This window comes from Podarcis bocagei, assembly GCF_964188305.1.
Source record: "Podarcis bocagei genome assembly, chromosome: 7".
In the NCBI taxonomy this organism is placed as follows: Eukaryota; Metazoa; Chordata; class Lepidosauria; order Squamata; family Lacertidae; genus Podarcis; species Podarcis bocagei.
The window spans coordinates 12,118,254-12,141,513 of record NC_138132.1 but is presented as its reverse complement, the minus strand read 5'-3'; the positions used below and the strand labels follow the sequence as shown (position 1 = coordinate 12,141,513).

At 44.8% G+C, this 23,260-nt stretch overlaps 1 protein-coding gene across 7 annotated transcripts in view; it reads left to right on the top strand.

The window, feature by feature from the left end:
- Positions 1–23,260, top strand: part of POU2F2 (POU class 2 homeobox 2) — a 104,855-nt gene that overhangs the window by 10,208 nt on the left and 71,387 nt on the right. The window contains exons 1-2 of one of the 7 annotated variants that reach the window (XM_081200311.1): positions 15,544–15,579; positions 17,819–17,871. In XM_081200311.1, the coding sequence (XP_081056437.1) occupies positions 17,841–17,871 (31 nt within the window). In that variant the 5' untranslated portion in view covers positions 15,544–15,579; positions 17,819–17,840. Of the gene's footprint in view, positions 1–15,543; positions 15,580–16,500; positions 16,563–16,979; positions 17,137–17,610; positions 17,627–17,818; positions 17,872–23,260 lie in introns of those variants that run through there. The other 6 variants (XM_081200307.1, XM_081200310.1, XM_081200309.1 and 3 more) reach the window with 6 other exon arrangements.

Below are 23,260 nucleotides of genomic sequence, written 5' to 3'. Positions count from 1 at the left end.
CAGAGGAGACCTTTCTAATTAAAGTTCATAATAATAACGTTGATCAATTGATGCTTTCCTAACTTCCATTTGTTCTCTTCTCCTCAGACAAAACTGTAAACGGGTGGTGTCCGTGCTGGTCGTGTGTGTGTGTACCATGGGCAAATACACAGCATTATCTGCTGGTACACTTTAGTCTCATTTGGTGCTTGGAGTCAAGTCTCCGAAATTGTAATTCCCACCTTTCCCTGTGCCTCTTTAGGAGTGCGTATTGGGGATGGTAAACCTGTGCTAGAGACTTTGAATGTGGAACCAGGGGTGGTAGTTATTCCAAGTTAGCTAATTTGCAGTAAAGGGGTGTGCTCTTTTGTACAGGCACAACAGGGCCACCACAATCTGGGGTTGCTCCCCTGTTTGCCCCTTATTTGAAGGGGCACTACTTACGTTAAATGATTGTTCCTTATTCTGGAACATTACTGCTTCTTTGGTCATAATGGGTGTCCTTTATTTCTGAAAACTACCGCTCTGGAAGAGCAAAGGCAAAGCAGAGAAGAACGTGAACGAGGCAGTGTTCAAGGAAAAAGTAAAAAAAAAACCCAACCCTAAATGGATTTGCAGATTAAGATCCCAGCAATTGGAATGTGACTGGGGCAGGAAGGAAATTGGTTATTGGCAGAGGAATATAGACAATAGTAAGGAGTACAATAGGGAAAAGGGTTCGCAGCGGCAACCTAGCGTTTACAAGAAGGCCAGAGCCTCTGGTAGATGGGGATATTTAAGTCTATGGAAAAGTATTAGTGATTCTGTACATTGTAGACAAGGGTCTTCTGCTCGTATTTTCACTATAGCCTTTCTGTTGTGGGTATATATTTTGATTTGGGGTGGTGGTCAGAAAGTAGATTGAGATCTGTCAGTAGATCTCTGGGTCGTTTGCAGAAGATTGGAAACAGTTTCGGACTTCTAATTGCTCAACACACACACACACACACACACACACACACACACGTTAGGCTGTTAGTATATCCGTGACCTGTAATAACTGATGCAGTGTATGGCTTGTGGGGTGCAGTAGTAGGCAATTGTCTGTCTTCCTGACCACCATTTTGCATCTGGCATCATCCCCCTTAGCCACCATTTTGCCCCACTGGGTTCCAAGGTGGACCACATGGGGTGCTAGTAAAAAAACCAATAGACCCCACAAGTCCAAAGTCTTTCCACGCCTGCACTTCTTTTGAAATACCTTGCAGATCAGAAACATGAGGGCTGTTCCTTTATTGCAAGTCAATGGCTATACTTAAGGTACCATAGCCACTTTTTTTTACCCTTAATAGAGGCTATTTTTTAATGGCTTCTATACAGAAGTTCTATAGGGACAGGCCCTCTCTGCTTTTTTAGGTCAGAAAAAAAGCACGTCTCTTGGAATTGCTGCCTGTTGTATAGCTGTTAGGTAAGGTAGCCAAGTCTGTAGTTGTGAGGGATTTGAAAATATACTAGAAGCCTGCAAAGAGCTAAAAGTAGGGAGGCTGTGGAATTAAACGGACCCTAATTAAGGTATCGCACCACAAGAGTAAACTTAGTGTACCTGGGTTGCTGCAGGCAGAGGAAGGAGTGTGGTAACCTCACCTGAAAAGTGTGCAATATGGTGCCTTTTTTGGGGTAGAGAAGGAAGAAACAGCACTTTCATAGTTTTCGTAAGTGCCTGTTGGGTCATGCTTGGCTGAAAAACTGGCAGCTCTTTTAAGTCCTTTCTCTCTCTCTCCATGCGCAGGGTGCTTACAGTCAGACAACCTTTTACACCGCCACAATCACTTGAACATACGGCTCATATATGAAAATAGGCACACCTTCTAGGAAAATTGGGACGTCCTGATTGCCACAACCAGTGACCACGAGCACACCATCACCACACTATCATTTCACATTGGGAAAAGGCTCACACTACTTCTTAGTGCTTGCAATAGAAACACTGTAGTTTTTTTGGTATTTTGTCGCTCCTTAATTGTACTGTATTCCAGTTTCAACTATATTGTATATTTGGTGCTTGCGTTGTGTTTTTTATATATTATTGCACGCTGCCTGGAGAGGTATGCGTAACAAGCAGTATTTAAATAAATAAAGAGGAGAGTCCCTGTGCCTTACCCAAGCGATTAGTTGATGTATGTGTTGCCAGAGCTGCAGAGCAAAGGATGCAACACTACGTAATTTCACTCACTGTGTTTAAAGTGGAGTCCCACCCCTCGCCAAGAGTGTATTGGGTTTGCGCTTCAGGTGCGAAGATGTATGTGGCTGGCCCTGAATGTATAATCGCCTTCTTGAAGGTCTATAGAAAGGGAGTGGCTCCGATAGGCAGGTCTCAAATATGGTTTGTTGGCCGGTGAGTTATGTTTTAAGCATGTCAGCTAAGTCAGCTGAAGCCCACCCAGCTCTTTGTGAAGGGGCTGGCGAAACAAAACACAGCGTTTAAACACCTTGCCACATGCAGAGATTGATTAATGCATGTAATTGACACCTCTTGGCTATCGTATTTATAAAAAAAACCACGCTGTACATTCACCTGCCGCGTTGCGTCCCAAGGGACTTGCCCAAGGTCACTCAAGAAGCTTGTAGCAGAGAAAAGGAACTAACCTAGACATTTGCCTCTCAGACCAGGGCTCATTGCTCCTGTATTATCTGTCTGTCACCGTCAGGGATAGGGAAGAAATTCAGTTCCCATTCTAATGGGAACCTATCTAATTCGCCCTTCCCGAAACAATACGGGAATAGCTACGTCCTCAAAATTTGTATTCTCTGAATTTAGCAATGCAGTTCTCTAAAACAAAACAATGTGTGAAAAAACGTACGTGTTATGGAAAAGTGTGCGTGAAAATGAATTTATTGGTGAAAACAACTCACAAAAGTGCATTATATCGTGCAAAATTGATTACAAAAAATTGTATATTGGGATGAATGCACACAAAAATGCTGATGCATTTTTGTGATGGTTTTATTTTACTTTTTTACTTTTTAAAAATGCAGATTGTTATGGAAATGTGGCAAACTTAAAATGGAAAAATGAGAAACTGAGAAGCCTAATACCTGATACAGCAAAGTTTTCATTTATGGTCTTCACCGAATGCTAAAGCTGTTATAGATGTACAAAATGAATTTAAAGTGTAAATGTAGGGTTGCCATATTTCAGGCAGTGAGAGTCAGGACAGAAAAGTTGTTGAGCTTTTCTTTGGCAAGATAAAAACAAACAAACACCGAAAACGTTTTTGAGCCATACGTCTGGATTTCTCCTTTTTGTTGTTGTCCAAAATAAGATTTGTATTGGTACTGGAATTTATTTATTTATTAGAAATTCATAGTGTCCTCCATCCAGAGAGTGCAGAATGCACAACAACCCTAAGAGGTAGGTTAGTCTGAGAGACATTGACTAGCTCGGGGCCATCCACTGAGTTTTGTGGCTGAGTGAAGATCTAAACCCAGGTCTTAACAGTGCTGTTTTGCAAGGGTGCTGTATAGGATATACAGTGGTATCTCGGGTTACATACACTTCAGGTTAGATACGCTTCAGGTTACAGACTCTGCTAACCCAGAAATAGTACCTTGGGTTAAGAACTTTGCTTCAGGATGAGAACAGAAATCGTGCTCCGGCGGCGCGGCGGCAGCGGGAGGCCCCATTACCTAAAGTGGTGCTTCAGGTTAAGAACAGTTTCAGGTTAAGAACGGACCTCCGGAACGAATTAAGTTCTTAACCCGAGGTACCACTGTAATCTCACCAACGAACCCATCAGAAGCTTCTGAGGAACTCAGTGCTGCCCAGAACACATTTTGAAAATAAAGTTGGCTGTGTAGCCAGGAGATCATTAAGTATCTAAGGGTGTGTTCACATTTCTCTCCTCCAAAACCGGTTGCTTAGTTAGTGGCTGATCTCAACTGCGGTGGCTGCTCTGTATTCCCTGGAAATTGAGTAAGGGACTTGGAAAAACTCAGCCTTTGCATCAGATTCTGCCTAGGAGGAGAAAGGACTTTAATAAGACACACCATAATGCACTTTAAATTATGCTTTTGTACACACTGCCAAGCTTGTTAAAACATGGATCTTTCCTTCACCTTCTCAGCGGATGCTTATGCACTGAGTGACAATTGTGAACTATGCTGGATATCGTGAAGATTGAATCAGAGGGGGTTGATGGCCAGTCTGGAATAATTATTTCAGAATTAAGGAGCGCCATGAGCAATAAAATGCTAAGAGGCAATGTAGAAATGATAAATAGTAATATTGATCTTTCGGTATACCCCCTTTGATAGCGTTATCAGGTCTCCGCTATGAAAAGCAAAGAACCTCTGTCCACATAGGATGGGACTCTTAACTCTCTCGTGAACTGCCCTGGGATTTTCAGATGAAGGGCAGTATACAAATTTAATACATAATAATAAAAAGGGAGCCCCTTTCTCCTTCTCTCTTTGGAAATGACATGGGGACATGCCACCAAGGGGACAAAACTATTGTTCCTTGCACCACCGAGGGCTAGTCAAAGCCCTGCCAGGGAAGGAAATAGCTGTGGAAGTTCTCCATCTTCAGAGATAACCCAGGAGAATTTTGGCCATGGACTCGCTACCTGCTGAGGAAGATCCTAGTAAATGTTTTTGGCAATGAAACCTCACCAATCTCAGTCTGCCCTCAGCCACCCCCCACTTTTCTTCCTTCCTACTTTATGAGTCCAGAGGATGCCTGCCAGCTTCTTCCACAGTAAACTCCATGTTGCCATTGCAGAACTCAGCCGGCAAATGGATGGAGACACAGTTAGAATGAGTTTCCTCCCACCCCTGATGGCTGGCTCCGACCACCAGTGGTTCTAGGATGAACACATATTCCACGACTGGGTCTTACCATTGCCCCATATCAACTGAGAGCACATCAGCACTCCCTTGCAACGGTGGATTGTAGGGGAAGTTCTGGTGGGGCAGGCTAGCCACTTCCAGTGCACTGTTGCCCACAAGTTCTGATCTTTTCATTGAGGAACCCCCTGCTAAGCTTCCAGGGAAATCCAGGGTTTTTAAAATCATTGCATTATCACTGATCTAATGCGGACAGTAGCAAAGTTTGCTGGAGGGCTAATTTGAGAACAGAAGACCACCGGTTGGAAGCCAGTCTTCCTTCCCCACCCCTCTTTTGCCTTTGGTTAGCAACTGGGGCCCAGACTTGCCCCTTCCCCATTTTATTTCTCTGATGCTGGGGAAGGTTGAGGCCATATTGAGCCAGCAGCTGCCAAGGGCCCTGGGAGGTTTTTGATTTTTAGCAAGCAAATAAAGGGGAAGAAAACAGAAGCAGCAGATTGGGAAAGTAGTTGCCTAACGCCATCAATGGTAAAAGTCCATTCCTTAAGTTTGTCGCGAGTAATTCCACTTTCACCAGGGGCGAAAGCACATTGTCACATACATTTTCCTGATATAATTGCTTGTTTCCCTGTCCGCGACAATTGATGTGTAGGGCTTTCATAACTTCAGCATGGCATGTCCTCTGCAGAATTAGGTTCCCCTGGACAAAAACACACAGTGGAGATGGATTCACAATCTATGCACATCACTCTCAGGGTGTATTTCCTCTGTTTGGCACACTAGTGGAGCCCCTGCCAGGCTGGAATGCGAAGGGAACCCTTGCAAATGAAGGCAGAATGCAATGGACAGCTAGCCACTTGGCTGTCTTTTGTTATGGAAGTCCACCTGAGTGCCTGCAAACCTGCTTGCAGAATGCCCAGCTCTAGTATGTATTCAGAGGCTCTGCATGCCTCAGAGGTGTAAGGGTTGCCAGCTTTTTAACCGGCCCTGCTCCTGTGCTTTAAGCAGTTGAAATTTTCTCCTGGCATGTTGATATAGCGAGGGGGAAAGCTTCACCTACCAGTGGCACAGTTAGATAATGTTAGCCTCTAATACCCTCCCTTTTTTTATTTGGTAATGTGCAAGAACATAAAGAAGAGACCTGCTGGATCAGGACAAAGCTCTGTCTAAGTCAGGCATTGGCAAACTCGGCCCTCCAGATGTTCTGGGACTACAACTCCCATCATCCCTATCTAACAGGACCAGTGGTCAGGGATGATGGGAGTTGTGGTCCCAGAACATCTGGAGGGCCGAGTTTGCCTATGCTTGGTCTAAGTCCAACGTCCTGCTTCACATGGTGGCCAACAAGATGCCCATGGAAAACCTGCAAGTGGGATGTGAGCACAATAATCTCCACACCGGATCCTTAGCAATTGGTATACAGAGATACACTGCCTTTAATACTGGTGGTAATATAGCCATCATGAGTGGTAGCTGCTGTTAGCTTTCCTGTCCATGAATTTGTCCACCCCCCCTTAAAAAAATTGTGCAGGTTGGCAGTCATTTCTGCATCTTGCGGATTTTGTAGTTTTCAGTATAGTGCTGTGTGAAGAAGAACAAAAATGACTTCCTTTTGTCTGGCCGGAAACTTCTACCCTTCATTCAAAAATGTGGTACGTCAGCTGCCTTGCTGTGTTTGGGCGAGCCTCTTGCTCATTCTGTGGCTGGAATCCCTCAACTTCCACCCCAAAATCCTTTCCCGATGGCGCCACTGAACATGAGAGCAGCTCTTCCAGATAAGTTCCATGCAGTCCAGCATTCTGTTCCCCATCGGATGCATCTGGGAAGCTCAGAAGCAAGGCAGGAAGGCAACAGCGCCCTGTCATCTATTTGTCCTCAGCACCTGGCAGTTCAGAAGTATTCTGCCTGAAAACATCAAGTTTGCACTTAGCAATCGAAACTAATGGCCACTGATAGACCTGCCCTCCATGAATTTGTCTGATCCCCTTTTAAAAGCCGGTTGAATTAGTGGTGATCACCATATCTTGTGGTAGTCAATTCCGTAAGTTAATTATGCCCTGTGAAAAGAACTACTATCTTTTCTCTGTCATGAATCTGTCTTGCTTAATTTCTCTGTGTGAGGCTGCTGTTTTAATGGCAAGAAGAAAAGCCAGTGGGAAAGTTGGCAACCTGACAAAGACATGGAGTTCAAGACGTGGGGGGATCTCAAATTCTCCCCAGCCTTTTGGTTTTCAGCATGTCAAAATTGCTGGGAAATCCTGGCCGTTGTGGGGTGTGCGTGAGAATCGAAAGGCACACTGGTGAAATGAACAAGTGCACACACCCCTTTCACGTGTATTGCAGTAATGCCCAGTATTATTGCTCCTGCATTTTATTTCCATGGGTATACTACACTGTTGAGCAGTGCTGCCAAATATTTAATAATGGGATGCTCTTGCGCCCTGGTGGTGTCTGAAATGAAGGACATCTTTTACATGCTGCTTATGCCCTCTGGGACTGTGATGCTCTGGGTTAGTGAAGAAGGCAAAGCATGGTTCACTGATGACGTACTGGCCAGTTTTTGCTGGACTGCCTGAAATGCTGTTGGTTTCAAGCTGCCGGGGCCGATGGGAGTTGGAATCCAATATCTTCTGGAGGGCACCATGTTGGCTACCGCTGGTCTGTAGGAATAGGCAACCTTTCCTCCTCTTGCCTTGAACAGAAATAAACCTAGTGATTTAAAATAATAGCAACTTGCTTCATTCCCCAGCCAATTTGTGGCCCCTGAAAGCAGCACCTTGGCCAAAATCAGCCAATCTCTTGATTTGAGCTCCCGGGAGAAAAGGATGGGATATAAATGCAGTAACTAAATAGCAATAATAAAGAAGGAAAACTGATGTGGAGTGGTGGTGGCAAGCCCACCCTTGGTATAAGAGAGTTCCCCTTAGGGGAAGGCTTTTGAAAGAGGGGAGCTTTTCAAAGATAGCAGAACCCATGCGAGTTTGTGGGACAGGAAAAGCATGGCATAAAATTAACTGTGTGCTTGCACTCAAATATTGTGTTTTCTTTGAAGCTGCTGGTAACAGTGCCAACCCAAAAAACATCACACCCCAGAAGGAATTATATCCCAGGTTTTGTCTCGGTGTCAGCCGTCTTGAGCCTCTGAAAAACAGCATATAAATGTTTAAAATAAGTAAAGATAAGGCCATGAAAAAGGCAGTTGGAATGGGTGCAGCAGCTTTGTGTAAAGATCAACCCTGAGCCCCATCGGGTGAGAATAAGACCGAAGTGTTTGCCGCGTGGGCTGATAAACCAGATGCTAACCGCAGATTTATTTTAGGGGTGTGTGTGTCTCCCCCAAACAATGGAGATGTAGTGGGAGGAATAAGAGCTTACAAGATCAGGTCCTCATCCGTGACAGTGAATCGGAGGCTAGGTAAGAGCTTGGGCTATCTCGGCGACAATAACCATCCTTCCTGATCAATAATACATAATGAACACCGCATCATTAAATAATTCATCGGCAGCAAATAATTTCTGTGCCCCGAGGAGGGGAAGAAAAGCCATCTCTTTAGTGCCCCGCTGGGCCAGCCTTGTGGTTTGCAGTGATTAATTAGTTTTATTTCATAATTAGCCCCCATCCTGCTGCCCCTGATAGAAGATTCCCATGCAGGAAAAAAAAATAGCTTTGAAAGCCTCAGGGGTTTGGTAAGAAAGGAAATAGAGCAATGCTTGCAAGATTGGACCTGGTGCAAACGCGTTTCTTTCTTCCCATTTTCTCTCCCATTCTTCTTCCTTCTGTCTTTTCTTTCCTGTTGTGTTCGCTGTTGTACATCTTTCTTGTTCATTTGCGTACATCCTTGCGTTTTTCTTTGGCCAGCTTTCTACTTCTTCTTTTTAAAAAAATCTTTTTCAAGTTTCTTCTTTGATCCAGACAGCTTTTGTTTAAAACGAGCCAGCAAAATAACCAGCCACCCACTCACAACACCCCCCTTCCCCCTTAAGAAAGAGAGAGACTCTTTCCCCAAGTCTCCCCCAAATGAGACAAACCAGTGGACCACGTCTCTTCTGATGTAGAGGATCACAACCCCTGTCGCTGATGGAAGGCAAAGACAGCCATGCAAAGTCCTCGTTTGCCATAAGAGAGTGAACAGTTCTGTGGCCGAATGTCTAATTTCTGTACCTAAATTATCCCAGCGTATTATTGGTTGCCAAAGGGGCAAAATCTAGGCATCCCAAAAATTTAGCCATGTTGACCCAGAAGAAGAGTCTGTACTTGAGCAAATTGTGTGTGAGGTTTAGAGTTATCTAGAACTCTTCATCATGCTAAATGATAAACAAATCCAGGGTGTTGGTGGAAAAACTTAATTGTCAGCCAAGTTACTGCCCCCTGCCCTCTTTTCTTTGTTTGCCGTATAGCTTGATTAGAACTTGGAAAACCTGGAAAAAAAACTTGTATTGTGTTTTATGACATTTTGGTTGGCTTAATAAATACATACCCAAACACAGATTTTTGGAATCCCAAGGACTGTGAGAATGAAAAGGTATGTAAAAAACTTGACAGATAGAAAACCATTGGGGGGGGGGTTAATATTCCAGGACTATTTCCGCTGAGCTGGCTTGCCAAAATACCCCCAATATTTGGCTTACCAAAATACCCCCAACTTTTGATCATACAAGAGTTCAGAAACGCCAGATTTATATACCTGTATCTGTGCTTTGACTACTCCTCCTTTCTCCCCACCCTTCCCAGAACATGGAAACCTCTTGCCTCAGCTCCCCCCTCCCCCAGACCAGCCCTTCCAGTCTCCTGATGCAGTTGGAATGTAACTGGATTCCACTAACCGGATTTCTGAAGCAGATTTTCACAGGTTCAGCAATTCCCGACTGGGGATGGTGGGCTGCGCCGTTCTTCGGTTGCCCCGTCCCTGTTTATTCAGGTCCAGCAGTTTGGCAGCAAGCGAAGAGAGAGAAGGGAGTAGGAAGAAAGTATATGGATTAACCTCCTTTCTTACCTTAAGGATGCTTGGGGATGATGGGGTCCAAGGATGGGGCAGTTTCTTCTCCTCTCGTCTTGCTTCCTGATGGCCTTAGCACGAGCTGTGTTCTCTCTTCCATGGCCAGACCGTCGGAGAGCGCTCCTAAGCAAGATACCTCTGAATATGTAAATGCAGATTTGTAGACAATTGACAGAATCTGTCACAGTTCACAGGAAACCTACGTATACTTCAACCATTCTTACGGACATGCTTGGACAAAGTCTGCACACAGCCACATGATTGTGTGCATGCGTGACACTAAGAGCGCCATTTAGCCTGCCACAGAACAACTTGGGAGTGCATGTGAATGTTTCTTTGGATGTGTGGAGATCCAGTTTTAAAAGGTGGGCCCTGCTGGATGGGGGATTTACATCTGTGATGAAGCTCAGTGCTATGCTTTTCCCACACCAAGAATTCCTGCAGTGCCTAATGAACGAAGGGAAAAGGTTTTGTGGCACCTCGTAAGGCTTTCCAAGTACTCTGCACCTGACTCTACCATAAGAAAGCACACAGAGCTCTGCTGCATCAGAGCACACCCCATCCAGCTCTGCATCTTGCTTCCAACAATGGCCAAACACTGGAATCTGGATGGAATCTGGAATCTAATGGACCTTTGTCTGATCTAGTAAGGCAGTTTCCACAGCCTTATCCAGCAAGCATCGTTTAAATCTCAAGCACTCTTAAATGTAAATCATGCAACTCAGCCCTGAAGTGCATGAAGTTTTGCTCTGCTTTATTCTTCCCCTTGCTTGGTTCACTAAATCTGGAGACTGACAATTGTCTCTTGCGTGATTTCCTAGATAGCTGGAGACACCTCAAAAGAGCTACTGCTGGTGGTCATGTGAATTTTCACCAGTGCCGAACAGGTTTGGCAGGTTTTCGTATTGTTTCAAAAACCTACCAAACCTGTTTGATCAGCGAGGCAAAAGACGGGAACTGATGCCTCTCCCAAATCATTTTCAGTTATCAAAAATAAGCAGCTATTTGCCAGATCCATCTTAAGAAAAATATAAAAAGCCAGCAGGGCAGAAACATTATTCCCTATTTGGGAGTGGTTAGAACGCAGCCCCCACCCTCTTTGGCCAGTGGTTTTATACCTTCCCATTGTATGCTTTGCAACATGGATGAATTCCTCTGCTTTTGTATCAGTTCCAGCGTGTCTGCATGTCTCAGGAGAAGTACCGTATTTTTCGCTCTATAAGACGCACCAGACCACAAGACGCACCTCGTTTTTGAAGGAGGAAAACAAGAAAAAAAATATTCTGAATCTCAGAAGCCAGAACAACAAGAGGGATCTCTGTGCAGTGAAAGCAGTGATCCCTCTTGCTGTTCTGGCTTCTGGGATAGCTGCGCAGCCTGCATTCGCCCCATAAGACCCACACACATTTCCCCTTACTTTTTAGGAGGGAAAAAGTGAGTCTTATAGAGCAAAAAATACAGTACATCTTTCCTTTTACGTGCTGTGATGCTGTTTCTGTCTGGGCATCCTTGGTTGTTTGCCACTGCTTTGGTTCCAGTTTCCTCCTCTCTCTTCTTCGGCCCTGGCATATTTTGCGGCCGGTGGAAACACCAGAGCCCCATCACCAGTCACGTCCTCGAGCCATTATTCGTTCGTTGCCCTTGTGACCTTCACCAGGATGGTTTCGAATTCATATTTATGGGGTCACAAGGTGGGGGTGAGGGGAGGAGGGGCGTGCAGGGCAACACAATGGGATCTAGGGTAAACATGACCCCTCTTCTACATTGCAAGCCATATGGGCATCCAAACCAGTCCAAAGCAGAACATGCACTGCTTCAGCACAAGCCAACAGCACACTGTTAAACTTTTTAAAAAATAAAATGTGCTAATATCTTCAAACTGGAGTGTGACTATGCTGTCCTGCACCATGAACGACACACACAATGTACACAATTAATTAAAACAGGCTCCGGGGTGTCTGCAGATGACAATATCCCAAAAGCCAGTACCCATCTCCATTCTCCAGCTTGCTGTGCAACACCCACTCAACTCTCCCCATCCAGAGCCCTGTAATCTGTAGACAGTAGTTGTGCACTGAACATAGAATTGTGCAGTTGAAAGGGACCATGGCAATCATTTAGTCCAACCCCCTACAGTTCAGGAATCTTTTGCCTAACACGGGGCTCAAACCCACGGCCCTGAGATTAAGAGTCTCATGCCCTACCAACTGAGCTAGGCACTTGAATGTGGTCAAGCTGTCTTTTGGGACCAGTATTTGGGCACATCTGAAAGTGAGCCTTCGGGAGGTTCCTTCCAACTCTACAATTCTGCGATTCTATTACTCTAAGTGACGAAGGCACATCAGGTTGACGCGGGTTCTCGGTTACTTGGGATGCTTGACTTACTGCATATTTGCACCAAATCATCATGTGGCGTTTACCCTTCCGAAGGAATACACCACGGAGGCCAGCACGGCTGCACAGAATGGGATGCAGAGTACATGCTAATTGCCTCTCAGAAGTCAGATTATCTGAATTTTAGGATGAGATAAAGCAGGCTTACAAGTAGGCACTTGCAAGGTTACCTGTGGCGAGTTAAAGCTTTGTCTGCGGGTGACCAAGCAATAAAGATTTTGTAAAATGGATGGCAGTGGGTACTTTTTTGTCAACGGGCTACAAACAGCAAGCATAGATAGGTGTGAGAAGATGGACTGGCAAACACTCGGCTGGGAATTCTTTACAGATTTTATCCAAAGGCAGAATTGGTTAATGCTGTATAGTTTTTAACACTTGATTGAAAGCCGCCCAGAGTGGCTGGGGAAACTCAGCCAGATGGGCGGGGTATAAATAAATTATTATTATTATTATTATTATTATTATTATTATTATTATTATTATTATTATTATTATTATTAAATCCAGGTGTTGTGGTATCCAGTTGTGCATGGCAATATGTCTGACTATCTATCTATCATCTATCTATCTATCTATCTATCTATCTATCTATCTATCTATCTATCTATCTATCTATCTCTATCATCTATCTATCTATCTATCTATCTATCTATCTATCTATCTATCATCTATCTATCTTTGATAAAGGATAAAGATGCAAGTAGCTTAAAAACAGGCCATAATCTGAAACCTTCACCTACCACCCCGCCCCAGTTGTATTTCATGCAGTCAAGCTCCTCCGGCCCATTTTGTCTGCAAAAAGAGATTTTTCTGGCCTTGATACAGATATATAACCAGAATGGGCAACATCAGATTGTCCCCTCAGTGACTTACTGTGCGGCACATTGATGCATACTTAAAGCTCCAGAATCCTAAGTTTCGTTCAGAAACAAACAAACAAGTTTCTAGACCTCAGGAGGGTAGAGATAAGATTCAGATTTAAAATTGGACAGACATGGTAAAGCACTGGAAATTAGGAAGCACACTTCGCATATTATGATAGAAGTATTCCTGTGAAGTGCTATTTTATGAGTTGCGCTAAGTTTTAGAGTAACAGGTCCAGAAGAAAATGTGGTGAAAGTACACGATGGCTGTGATGAAGCAGTGCCAGAGTTGTGGAAGTTTTGTATGGAAGCATTATTAACAACTTGTGCCATTGAAATAAGCACATTATAGCTGTGGCCCTCTCTCATTTGTGGGGGTCTTCATTACTAAGCAAGTATATGGCAACAGGGCGAAGAGTTGGGAAAGTGGCCTCTTTTTTCACATGTTCACTTCCCCTGCCCCCTCTTTCCCTGCACAGGGGTCTTTTCCTGTACCTTCTTACCCCACAGCCCATGTATTTCCCCTTGCCCCGTTCCTGTCGATAGGTTAATTGCCCAGGGTCAGGGTTATTGACAGCCTGATTAGTGCCCCTGTCAGCTCTGTACCAGGCTAATCTAGGCGGCCACAGCCCGGAAACACCAGCGCATTGATTTTTTGGGGGATTCCCAGCGACCCCCGCGCTGACACATTGATCCGGCTCCCGGGAGCGAACTCTCTGTCAGCGCTTTGCTGCAGGCCTGCCTTCCTGTCCCAGCCGCACACACTCTGCGCCAAACTCAGGCTGGGAAGCTATATATATATAAAAGGTGCCAGGTTTTGTCGTCGCTATACTTGCTGGGATTAAAAATGCCCAATTTGTGATCCCTTGCTTGAACTGCTAGGCCACAGATGTCTCCCACAAGTGGCAACAGTAGAGGGACCTGACTCCCCACTTCACAGTTTGAGGCAAAGTATTGAAATGCCTAACATAGTGCCTCAGGCATCTCAGAGTGCCTAACATAGAATCAGAGAATCGTAGAGTTGGAAGGGACCCTGAGGGTCAACTAGTCCAACCCCTGGCACAGTAGGAATCTTTTGCCCATGTGGGGCTCAAACCCATGACCCTGAGATCTCATGCTCTACTGACTGAGCTATCCCAGGACTAGGACATCCCAGAGTTTCCTTCACCTCTTCCCTAAGCAAAGGCCCAAGAGGTTTTGGTGCCTGAGGCCAAACTCTAAACAGTGCCCCCACAGAAGTAAATAATACGGCCAACAACTGCGTCGTTGACAGTGGAGGCTCCCTGCCCCTGAAAATTCATTTTACTTATTTATCAGATTTATACCCCGCTTTTCCTCCAAGGAGCTCACAGTGGCATACATGGTACTCTTCCACCCCATTTTATCCAGACAGCATCCCTGGGAGGTAGGCTAGGCTGAGAGACTGTGACTGGCTCCAGGTCACCCCCAGTGAGTTTCATGGCCGAGCAGGGATTTGAACCATGGTGGGGTTTCTGCTCTTTCATTCTCCCACCTGCGCTGCATATGCCCTGCTTGCTACAGCTTACACCCTTTCCAACATCTGCCAAGGCCCTCCTTACCTCCTTCCTTCCATCTTGGGCGATGCAAATGCAAAAGAGGATATGGTTCTTGCACCTTGAACAGTGGTGTGGAAGATGGGAATCAACACCCTAAGCCCTGCTGTTCCTAGGCCCATGCATCGAGCGGCCACAGGGGAAGGGGGCTGAAAAAGTGCCTTTGTGGCCGACCCTCCGGATCAGCTGTTGGCAAGGCCAGTTCATCTCCTCCACCTAACTACGGCGTCTGCAGCTCCTTCTAGGGCTGCAGGAAAAGAGTCGAGCCGTCGTGATGCTGGATGTTCCCAGTCCACACACCAGGAGGTAGGCGTAGAACCCCCAAACCCCAAATCTGCAACCCCAGAAAGGCACGGAGAGGAAGCTCATGCTAAGAACTCAGCGAGCAGGAATAAGAAACGCAACAAGCGGAGCTCCTTCCCAAAGGGAAACAGCGAGCAGAAGATGCCGGGATCCCCCCCCCCGCCTTTTCCGCACACGCTTCCTCTAGCTTTCAAGTGCTTTCGTGCCAGACTGGGGTTCCCCCCCCTTTCCCCTCCCCAACTGCCCCCTGCCATCACTTACACAAATATTGACGCTAATGGTGTGTAGCGGGATGTAGAACATCCCAGCCTTCTAATTGTTGTGACTGGGGATCGGCAGGCCGATTAAACGCCATTGATTTTCTCATACTAACCGCATTGATTTTTAAATTTCCTATTGATTCCTGCCCTAAATCTCTTTAAGCAAAGACTTCACTCCGCAGATGACATCGGCTGATTAGCAGGAACAACTGTGGGTACGCTGCGTAGCCAGGGGTGGGGGGTGTGAGGGGCAGGGGGGAGTTTTATGTCAATTCTGGAGGGTACGGAGAACCAGGACACCTGGATTCCGGCACTGGGAATGGGGAGTGGCTTCAGTGGGCCATAGCAGGAATGCCACAAGCTACGAGCCAGGACTCTGGAAGAGGTGTGGGGGGTCCTAAGAGGACAGTTGTGGTCGGACAGTTTGGGTGTGGCCTTATGAGATGGGTTGGGTGTTTGCAAGTGAGCTCTTGCAAATGCAAGGCCGTTTTTTGGTGGTCCCTGTTTTGACAACAGCGTTTATTCCTCTACAAAGGAATTCTTCACTATGAGCCCTGTTTTAAAAAATGCTCGGAGGAAAATGTTTCATCTGAATTGACCATCCGTGTGTATTTTTGAAGAAAGATCCATAGCGTTGCATTTCTGCTTATTCTTCTCAAGTACCGATTCCGAAAAATTAATGTGGATCTTTAGCTTCCCCCTGTTTCTCCACAAGGGAGGATAAACACAACTTTGGAAGAGGCCCGTTTGTGGATTGCAGAATTTGTGTGCCTCTCCGCTGCAGTAGCTCACTATGAGTGCGCCTACCTTTCTATGTTCTGTGTAATGAAGGGCATTGGGGAATCTTAGGATCCATCAAAGTTTTATAGGAGTATCCTGCTTTCTGACGTCTGCAGGTCTGCTATTTTAGGTATGGAGAGTCTGGGTTTTTCTATCCTTGTGCACATATAGTTTGACAAAGGCTACTGTTGGCATAGGTGCTCAATGGTGCTGGCACCAGAGGTTTGTGGTACTCGCAGATAAAAAAACAGGAAGACCCAGCTGTGGTTGGCATAGAGCTAGCCGGGGCCTTTTCTCTGCCTTGCTGTTTTGCAACACTATGATCCTACACCCTTTGCATTTCCATAGGATGGAAGCAACTCCACTCTGAGGCGTTTGGGGAAAGGTGCATACTATCTCTCGATATGTGGCCCCCTTGCCAGAAAGGGGGGGTATACCTACAAAGTTAAATTGCTTTAGTAACAGGCCCTGTCATGGCCGACCCCACCATTAAGCACCATTGTGCAGGATTGGTTCTGTGGGAGAAGAGTGTGAGGCATCCAGGAATGAAACTGTCAGAGAAGGAGGCCACAAATGCACACCACCTTGGTACCAATTTAAACAGCCATGACTTCCCCTCCCCTCCCAAATCCTGGGAACTGTAGCTTGTCACAGGTGCCAAGGGTTGTTAGGAAACACCCTATTCCCCTCACAGAGCTACAATTCCCAGAGCGGTTTAACATTTAATCCCTCTTTAGGAGGAAATCTGGGAATTGTAGTTCTGTGAGGGGAACGGCTCTCAGCACAAATGACAACTCCCAGAATTCTTTGGGGGAAGCCATTGCTGTTTACAGTAGTGTCTTAGTGGGGTGAAAGTGCGGCCTGAGTTTTATTGAGGCTCAACTCCATGTGAACAGTGCCTGTGTTTAAATCTAGGCCTGATTTAGTCACCCTTGAAATGGGGGAGCGGGGGTTGGTTTTCTGAGGCATGAGGTCGGGGGGGCGTGCGTTTCAAAGCTGTTGAGAAACCTTCTACCTCAGGAACGCATCTTCCCTTCTCACAGTCTCTTTCCTGAAGTCACTTCTCCCCACTTCTGGGCAACAACCATGGAAGTAAGCTCAGGAGAGAGAAAAGCGTCTGTGGCGAGATGCTATGAGGAGATATGTGGCAGATTGGGGGCGGGTAAGGATTCAGCTCCCCTCGTCCACATATCGCTTTGCTCTAGAAAATGGCTGCACCCCTGCTTTATACATGATTGGGACAGACCACTGTTCAAACCATTTTTGTCTTGAGTCATTGTGGAGAGTGGTCTGAGTTAAAAAAACAAACAAACACCAAGGAAAATCCCCAAACCATAACACAGAGCTAAGGTGAGGCAGACTAGAAAGAGACCACACAGTCTCGTAAGACGCAGGCTCTGTTCTGCGGGGGAAAGAAGGTGGCACCTTTAATGTTTTGCCTAGCTTAAAAACAGATTATATATGTGTTCCCAGATGGTTAAAGGTTGCTGGAGAGAACCACTGTTTTCTCTGGTTATGGAGATTTGCTTTTCCTGTGCTATTAGCATATCCGATCAAACAGGTTGTGCAGGTTTTTGGAAAACCTTTCAAAGTCTGTTTGACTGGAGATGACAGTGAGGCAAAATAAATGTGAGTGTGTGTCCCCGACTGAGGTAAAGATACTTTTTAATAACGCTTTTAAAAACGTCTGCTTCCAGTGGGCCCTACTGAGCATTCAATGAAATCTCATTTCTTTGTGTGCAAGTTGTGCAGTATTTGTGCATACATTGCTGTTCCTTTGACATGTGCCCGTGAGAGTGGTGTTGTCATCCCAGGCCTTTTCTGACACTCTGTTCTCTCCTCAGGTTCTGGACTGGACTGGAGTGAATGTACTACAGCTGCCACTTCTGCCTGAAAGGTCAGTAGTTCTGCAAAGTTTGTTTCTGGGGCGTGTGAGCGGGGGGGGGGGAGGCAATTGACTCCCCACCCGTAAAGAAAAATCAACGAGAAAAAGTCACTAAAAACCACGTTTGGAACTCTCTCATTGTATTAGTGACAGATGCAGCGGCAGAACTACATGTTACATGCACAGGCCTTTATCAAAAGATGGCTGCTTTTCTTGGGCAAAAGCAGCACTGGGGAGGGGGTGGTTTCGAGCAGAGAAGCAGCTGAGTGTGCCTTGTGTGCCGAATCCTTTCTCGGCTGCTACTTCTCCACTCCAAATTGCTCCGCTCCAAGCCAGCCCTGTGCACCTCCGGTGCCAAAAACGTGCATGCTCTCTGCAGGGGCTGAGGGTGTGTGTGTGATTTGGAGCCACAGGCAGGGAAGGGATTAAGCACACCCCTGCCACTTCTCTGCTCAAAAATTGCCATCCAAAAGTTGGCTTTTCCCTAGGCGAAACAGTTAGTTGTCAGACTCTTGTTACCCACGTATGCATGCAGTGTGAATCTACGCTGTAAATATCACTAATGCAGGGTAGAATACGGAAGGAAAAGCACGTATGGCCAACGTAGGCTTTTCTTCAAGGTATGCACCAATTTAAGCGTAAGCTGGTTCCAGGGTCTTTCTTTCTCCCTTGGGAACTGTACTGTGAGGGGAACTAGGAAATTCCAAGGAAGAACTGCCAACCCCATCACCATATCACAATTCCCAGGATTCTGTGGGAGTAGCCATAACAAAGGGACTTTTTCGAAACCAAAATTTGTAGTGTAGATACACCGGACATTTTATGTATGGAAATATCACTGGAGTGTGAATGAAGGAGGCCATCCTATTGAAATAAATACAGAGGCACGTGCTCCAACTTTCTGAGGCTAACCCTGACCCCAAAAGCCTAACTGGATGATCAGCGATTGGATTTCCTGACATAATTTTCTTCTTCTAAGAGCAGCCACTTGGGGGTCTTGATTCAGTGTAGAACTACAGGAGTATGGCCCTTTAACCCTTTCTCCTTGCACTTCTACCCAGATTCAAATTGCATTCCTGCCCCTGCCCCTACCCCTATCCCAAGAGTAGCTATTAGCCATGTAGGAGGTATAATATAGGTACTTTCCTCCCCCCCCCCGGCAGCTAATAGCAGTAGGTGTGTGCATGAGGTTTTCATTGGTGAAATCAGCACCTGGCATGCAGAGGGTTAATTCCCTTCCCGCTGTTCTGCAGCCCCAACTGACTTTTCCCACAGCTGCTACTTACCTGGAAAGGAAAAAGGTGCTGAGAGATGCATTAATGCCACTCCAATATCATGTCTAGTTGGGGTCTAAACTATTAGCAAGATAAGCAGACAGAGGTATTTTGCTTTTAGGACAGGGATAGCTTCAGCACCCAGATTTCTAAATTTCCTGAGGGAAATTAATGCTTTGATTTTAGGGCACACAGCTAGGAAACCAAAATAACCAAAATATGTATGGGTGGGCAAGCCTTGACTAAGTGCCTTGTGGGTAGACTCTGTCCTTGCTGCTCACCGACTGTTCGTGTGACCCTTAGAGGAATCCCACTGTCTCTTTTTTGATTCCATCTCACTTTCTGGGCAAGCTGATGGGCAGGGATGGTTCATGGGCATCACTGTGAGTTCTGGCTGAAGATGGGGACATGCTTAGTGACATCTGGCAGTCTTGCCTGCATTCTTCCAAGGGATCTTAACCTGTGTCCTGTGTCAGGAGCAGAGCATATTGTAGGTGGCAGGACCGTTATATTATTTTAAGCACATACAATGAAGTCTGGAGAAGTCTTGGCTATTTGATTGGCCAGGCATGTGAAATTTTGATGCTGTCGGTATCTATCTGTGGGTGCCTTGGCTGGCACTGGAGAAGTTGCTATGTCTGTAAAATGGGAATTATAATACTTAACCTTGCAGGGTTATGAACTCGGGAAGATGAAAGAGCTAAAGGGGTAGGGTCCAAATATATGCATGCAGGAGATGGACCCCCCACACAGGTAGTTTTACTTGCTGTTTTTGCTGACAATGGGAGAAGCCTCTTTTAAAAAAGTGAACGGTGGCTTGATATTTCACTGGTGAGAGCTGCTGCAGTGCTGGCATTTCCCCTCTTCCTGAACATACCTGCCCCTTCTTCGCTTGCTGGCCAGAAACTGTAAGGAACCTAAGTGCCAAATACATCATCATACAAAAAAAATACTGCTATGTTTGATTCTGTGACATGGGATTTTATTCATACATTTTCACTATTGCCTGCTGCTAATAGTTCAAGTTAGAGGAGCAGGGAGCAAGAACAGATCTTTGTACAATCAGGCCAAATGTCTACATTTTCTACAAAGTGGCAAGGAAAATGGATTTGGCCTCTGTTTTCTTCTAATCCAGGGCTGGAGGGACTAGGTGAAACATACCTATGAATGTGATTCTGGTGTGCATGTTGTCTTATCTTCTTAACAAGGCCCACTGAATCCACAATACTGTACTTTGAAATAAGTGACAGTCTCCGATTACTTATTTTTCAGGGTGGGTTGAAATTGGCTTTATTGTTTCGTTGAACATTTTTTTAATGTGTAAAGCATCAAACTGTACAATTTCTGATCATGTTAAAAGGCACAGGTTACTGCAGTGGAATTTCGGTGGAAAAATTCAGGATGACACCTTTCCCCAAAAGTCATAAAGGATCACTCTAAAAAAACCAAGCTGATCTCATTGCCCATGTGTGGGATAAAGCAAAGTTGAACATGGAGGCCCGGCCCCCTATTGATGAAAGCTTACCCCAAATATTTTCTCTTTCATGTCTTACATGAGAAAACTCCTCTGTATATTTACTAGTTTCCCACTACAGCAATCTTTTTGCAAATATCACATCCACTTTCCTACCTTCCCTTTTTTAGGAACTGGGGAATGAGGCTAAAACGCTTTGCAGGTATCTCCCTATCCCCTAAAAGAAGATAGAGTGGAAGACAGCCAAAGAATGATGCCCCCCCCCATTCATTGACGATATCCCAGCGAGAGTTCCGCAGCAACAAAGAAATCCCATCTTCCATTCTTTTTGTTCCTTTTATTTCCTCTTTTAATTGTATGTTACTTTCTGTAGGAGGAGAACTATTTCTGATTAAATCTCAATCTCTCTTTCTCTCTTTAAATTATCACCTCCTCCAAACCTCTTTCTAGATTTCCCCACTATTGCCTCCAAATTAGCAAATTGCATTTTAAAAAGATAAAATGAACCAACCAAATCTTAATAAGATTTGGAATGAAAAACTGGAAAAGAGTGTTCATTCCAGATTTCTTGGTAATTTTTCACAGGGTCCATTAATTGCTCTATTAGATCACTTATTGAATTTTTCTTCCAAATCTTTATTTCTTTTGTATTGAGCTTGTAAGCCACGGCATCATAGTCCTTTAGATCCTTCCATTTCTTTGAAGTAGGCCCAGGTTGTAGTAAGGATGCTAAGTTGTACAGGAGGAAAGGCTGAAATTGCACATCTTTTTACAATAAACTTTTAAATGGTAAACAAATATGATACGGTAGGGGTAGAAAGAGATTTCTTGTTTCCCAGTTTTTAATTCTAAATGAAGACAGGAAGTATCTTAATACATGCAAAAGACATACCGTATCTAACTCTAGAACTGCAAAGTAACATCTTGTACATTGCAGGATAGCAATAATGTTTTCTAAATAATATTTAATAGAGAATGGCTTCTCTCTCTCTCTCTCTCTCTCATTTCAATTAACCTTTTGTACACGTAATCTGCATGGTTGAAGTGACCAAAGAGTGTGTATGCATGTTTAGTGATGATTCTTATCCATCTAAGTTGTTGGTGCTACTTGCTCTGGATTAATCAGTTCACAGAAAAAGGATATACAAGTTTAACCAATCCAGCAAGAAGTATCCATACATAATGCAGGTTCATCTTCTGGATCAGGATCTGTTTACGCTACAAAATTGCTACATGAGCAGATCTTTTGTTTGGATGCCAGCACCCAGCTATACATACAGTTCCAGATACTGGATTGGGAATCATGCATGCAGTGCCCAGCGCTTCATTGCTGATTGGATCCGCATTAGCACTGTGTGGTGTGGATAGGATATTCCTTCCCATCCATCTTGTGTGATGCAGATGGAAACGTAGAATGCCCACCCCTTACTTGGAGTCTGCACGTAGCTATTACCTGCATGCTAATTAATTGCGTGCCATTATATTTGAAGTTTGAATGCACAAATAGCGATGTAAAAGCTGGATTATTTAAGAAAAAGCAAACAGGTGTATGCACACATCTATATGATCTGTCTACAGAGAGAAATTAAGGCCAACATCCATAGAACGGCACAACTGGATCCTCTTACCCAAGGAAGTTTGGCATGCTAGAAAGAAGTCATTTTTGAAACTAAATAGTTTGTAATATGACACGGAGGAGAAAATTTTGCTGTTTCAAGAAATAAATACTGTAGTCCAGAATCCAAGCAGGGACCCACCCACAAGCCATTGAGCTCAACTCTTCGGATGCTGGCTTATAGGGATAAAGCCTTCCTCTGTTTACTCATTATTCCATACACTTTTCTGTTCCACGTCTCCTTGTTTAAACCTCTTACTCCATGCACCAGTTCTGTTGTAGAAAGGTGGAAACAATGGAAACAATAAATAAACAAAACAATAAATACTTTTGCCAGCAATTAAATTTGAGATTAGCGATGTATTTAGGATGAATATTTTTTATTTCCACCCCACCCAATTCCCATTGGTTTAGAGTAGTTACAATATAAAAATAAATCACATTGAAACAATCCTTCTGATGCCCAGTAGAGTAGATACTGGTGCAGAAAGGGTGGAGACTGGAAATGGCATATCCATGCTGCACATTTTTAAAGAGCAGTGTGTTTCTTTTAGTTTGTTTGGGATGAAATAGAAGAGGGGGCAACACCTCATTGGACCAGCGGTTATAAGGGCATTTTCGCAGGTGCTGCTAAGAACTCCCTTTCATCTACAAAGCAATACTTTTAAGCGTTGTTAAATGCAGATTAGAACGTGGAAAGGAGTAATTTTCAAGGTAGCCTGTTCAGGATTTACATTTGGTGGGCAATTCCAATGCAGGCTGAAGCAGCTCTCCTGGAAACGAACCAAGTCCTCCTGTTAGGTGACTGCCTTGTTTCTTTGGATGGGTGGATTTGTGATTAACTCAGCTCCTCTTTCCTACGGTGGTTTATTATTAGCATCTACAGACCTTCCTTTTCCCTTTGAAGGCTGAAATGGGGTGCACATGTACCCTGTTCCAGCTTCACTCCAGAAAGAGAATTTCTTCAGGTGAGATCAAACACTATCCAAAAACAGCCATCATCCCCAGTTTGGCTTTTGTTATTATTTTGGAAAATGT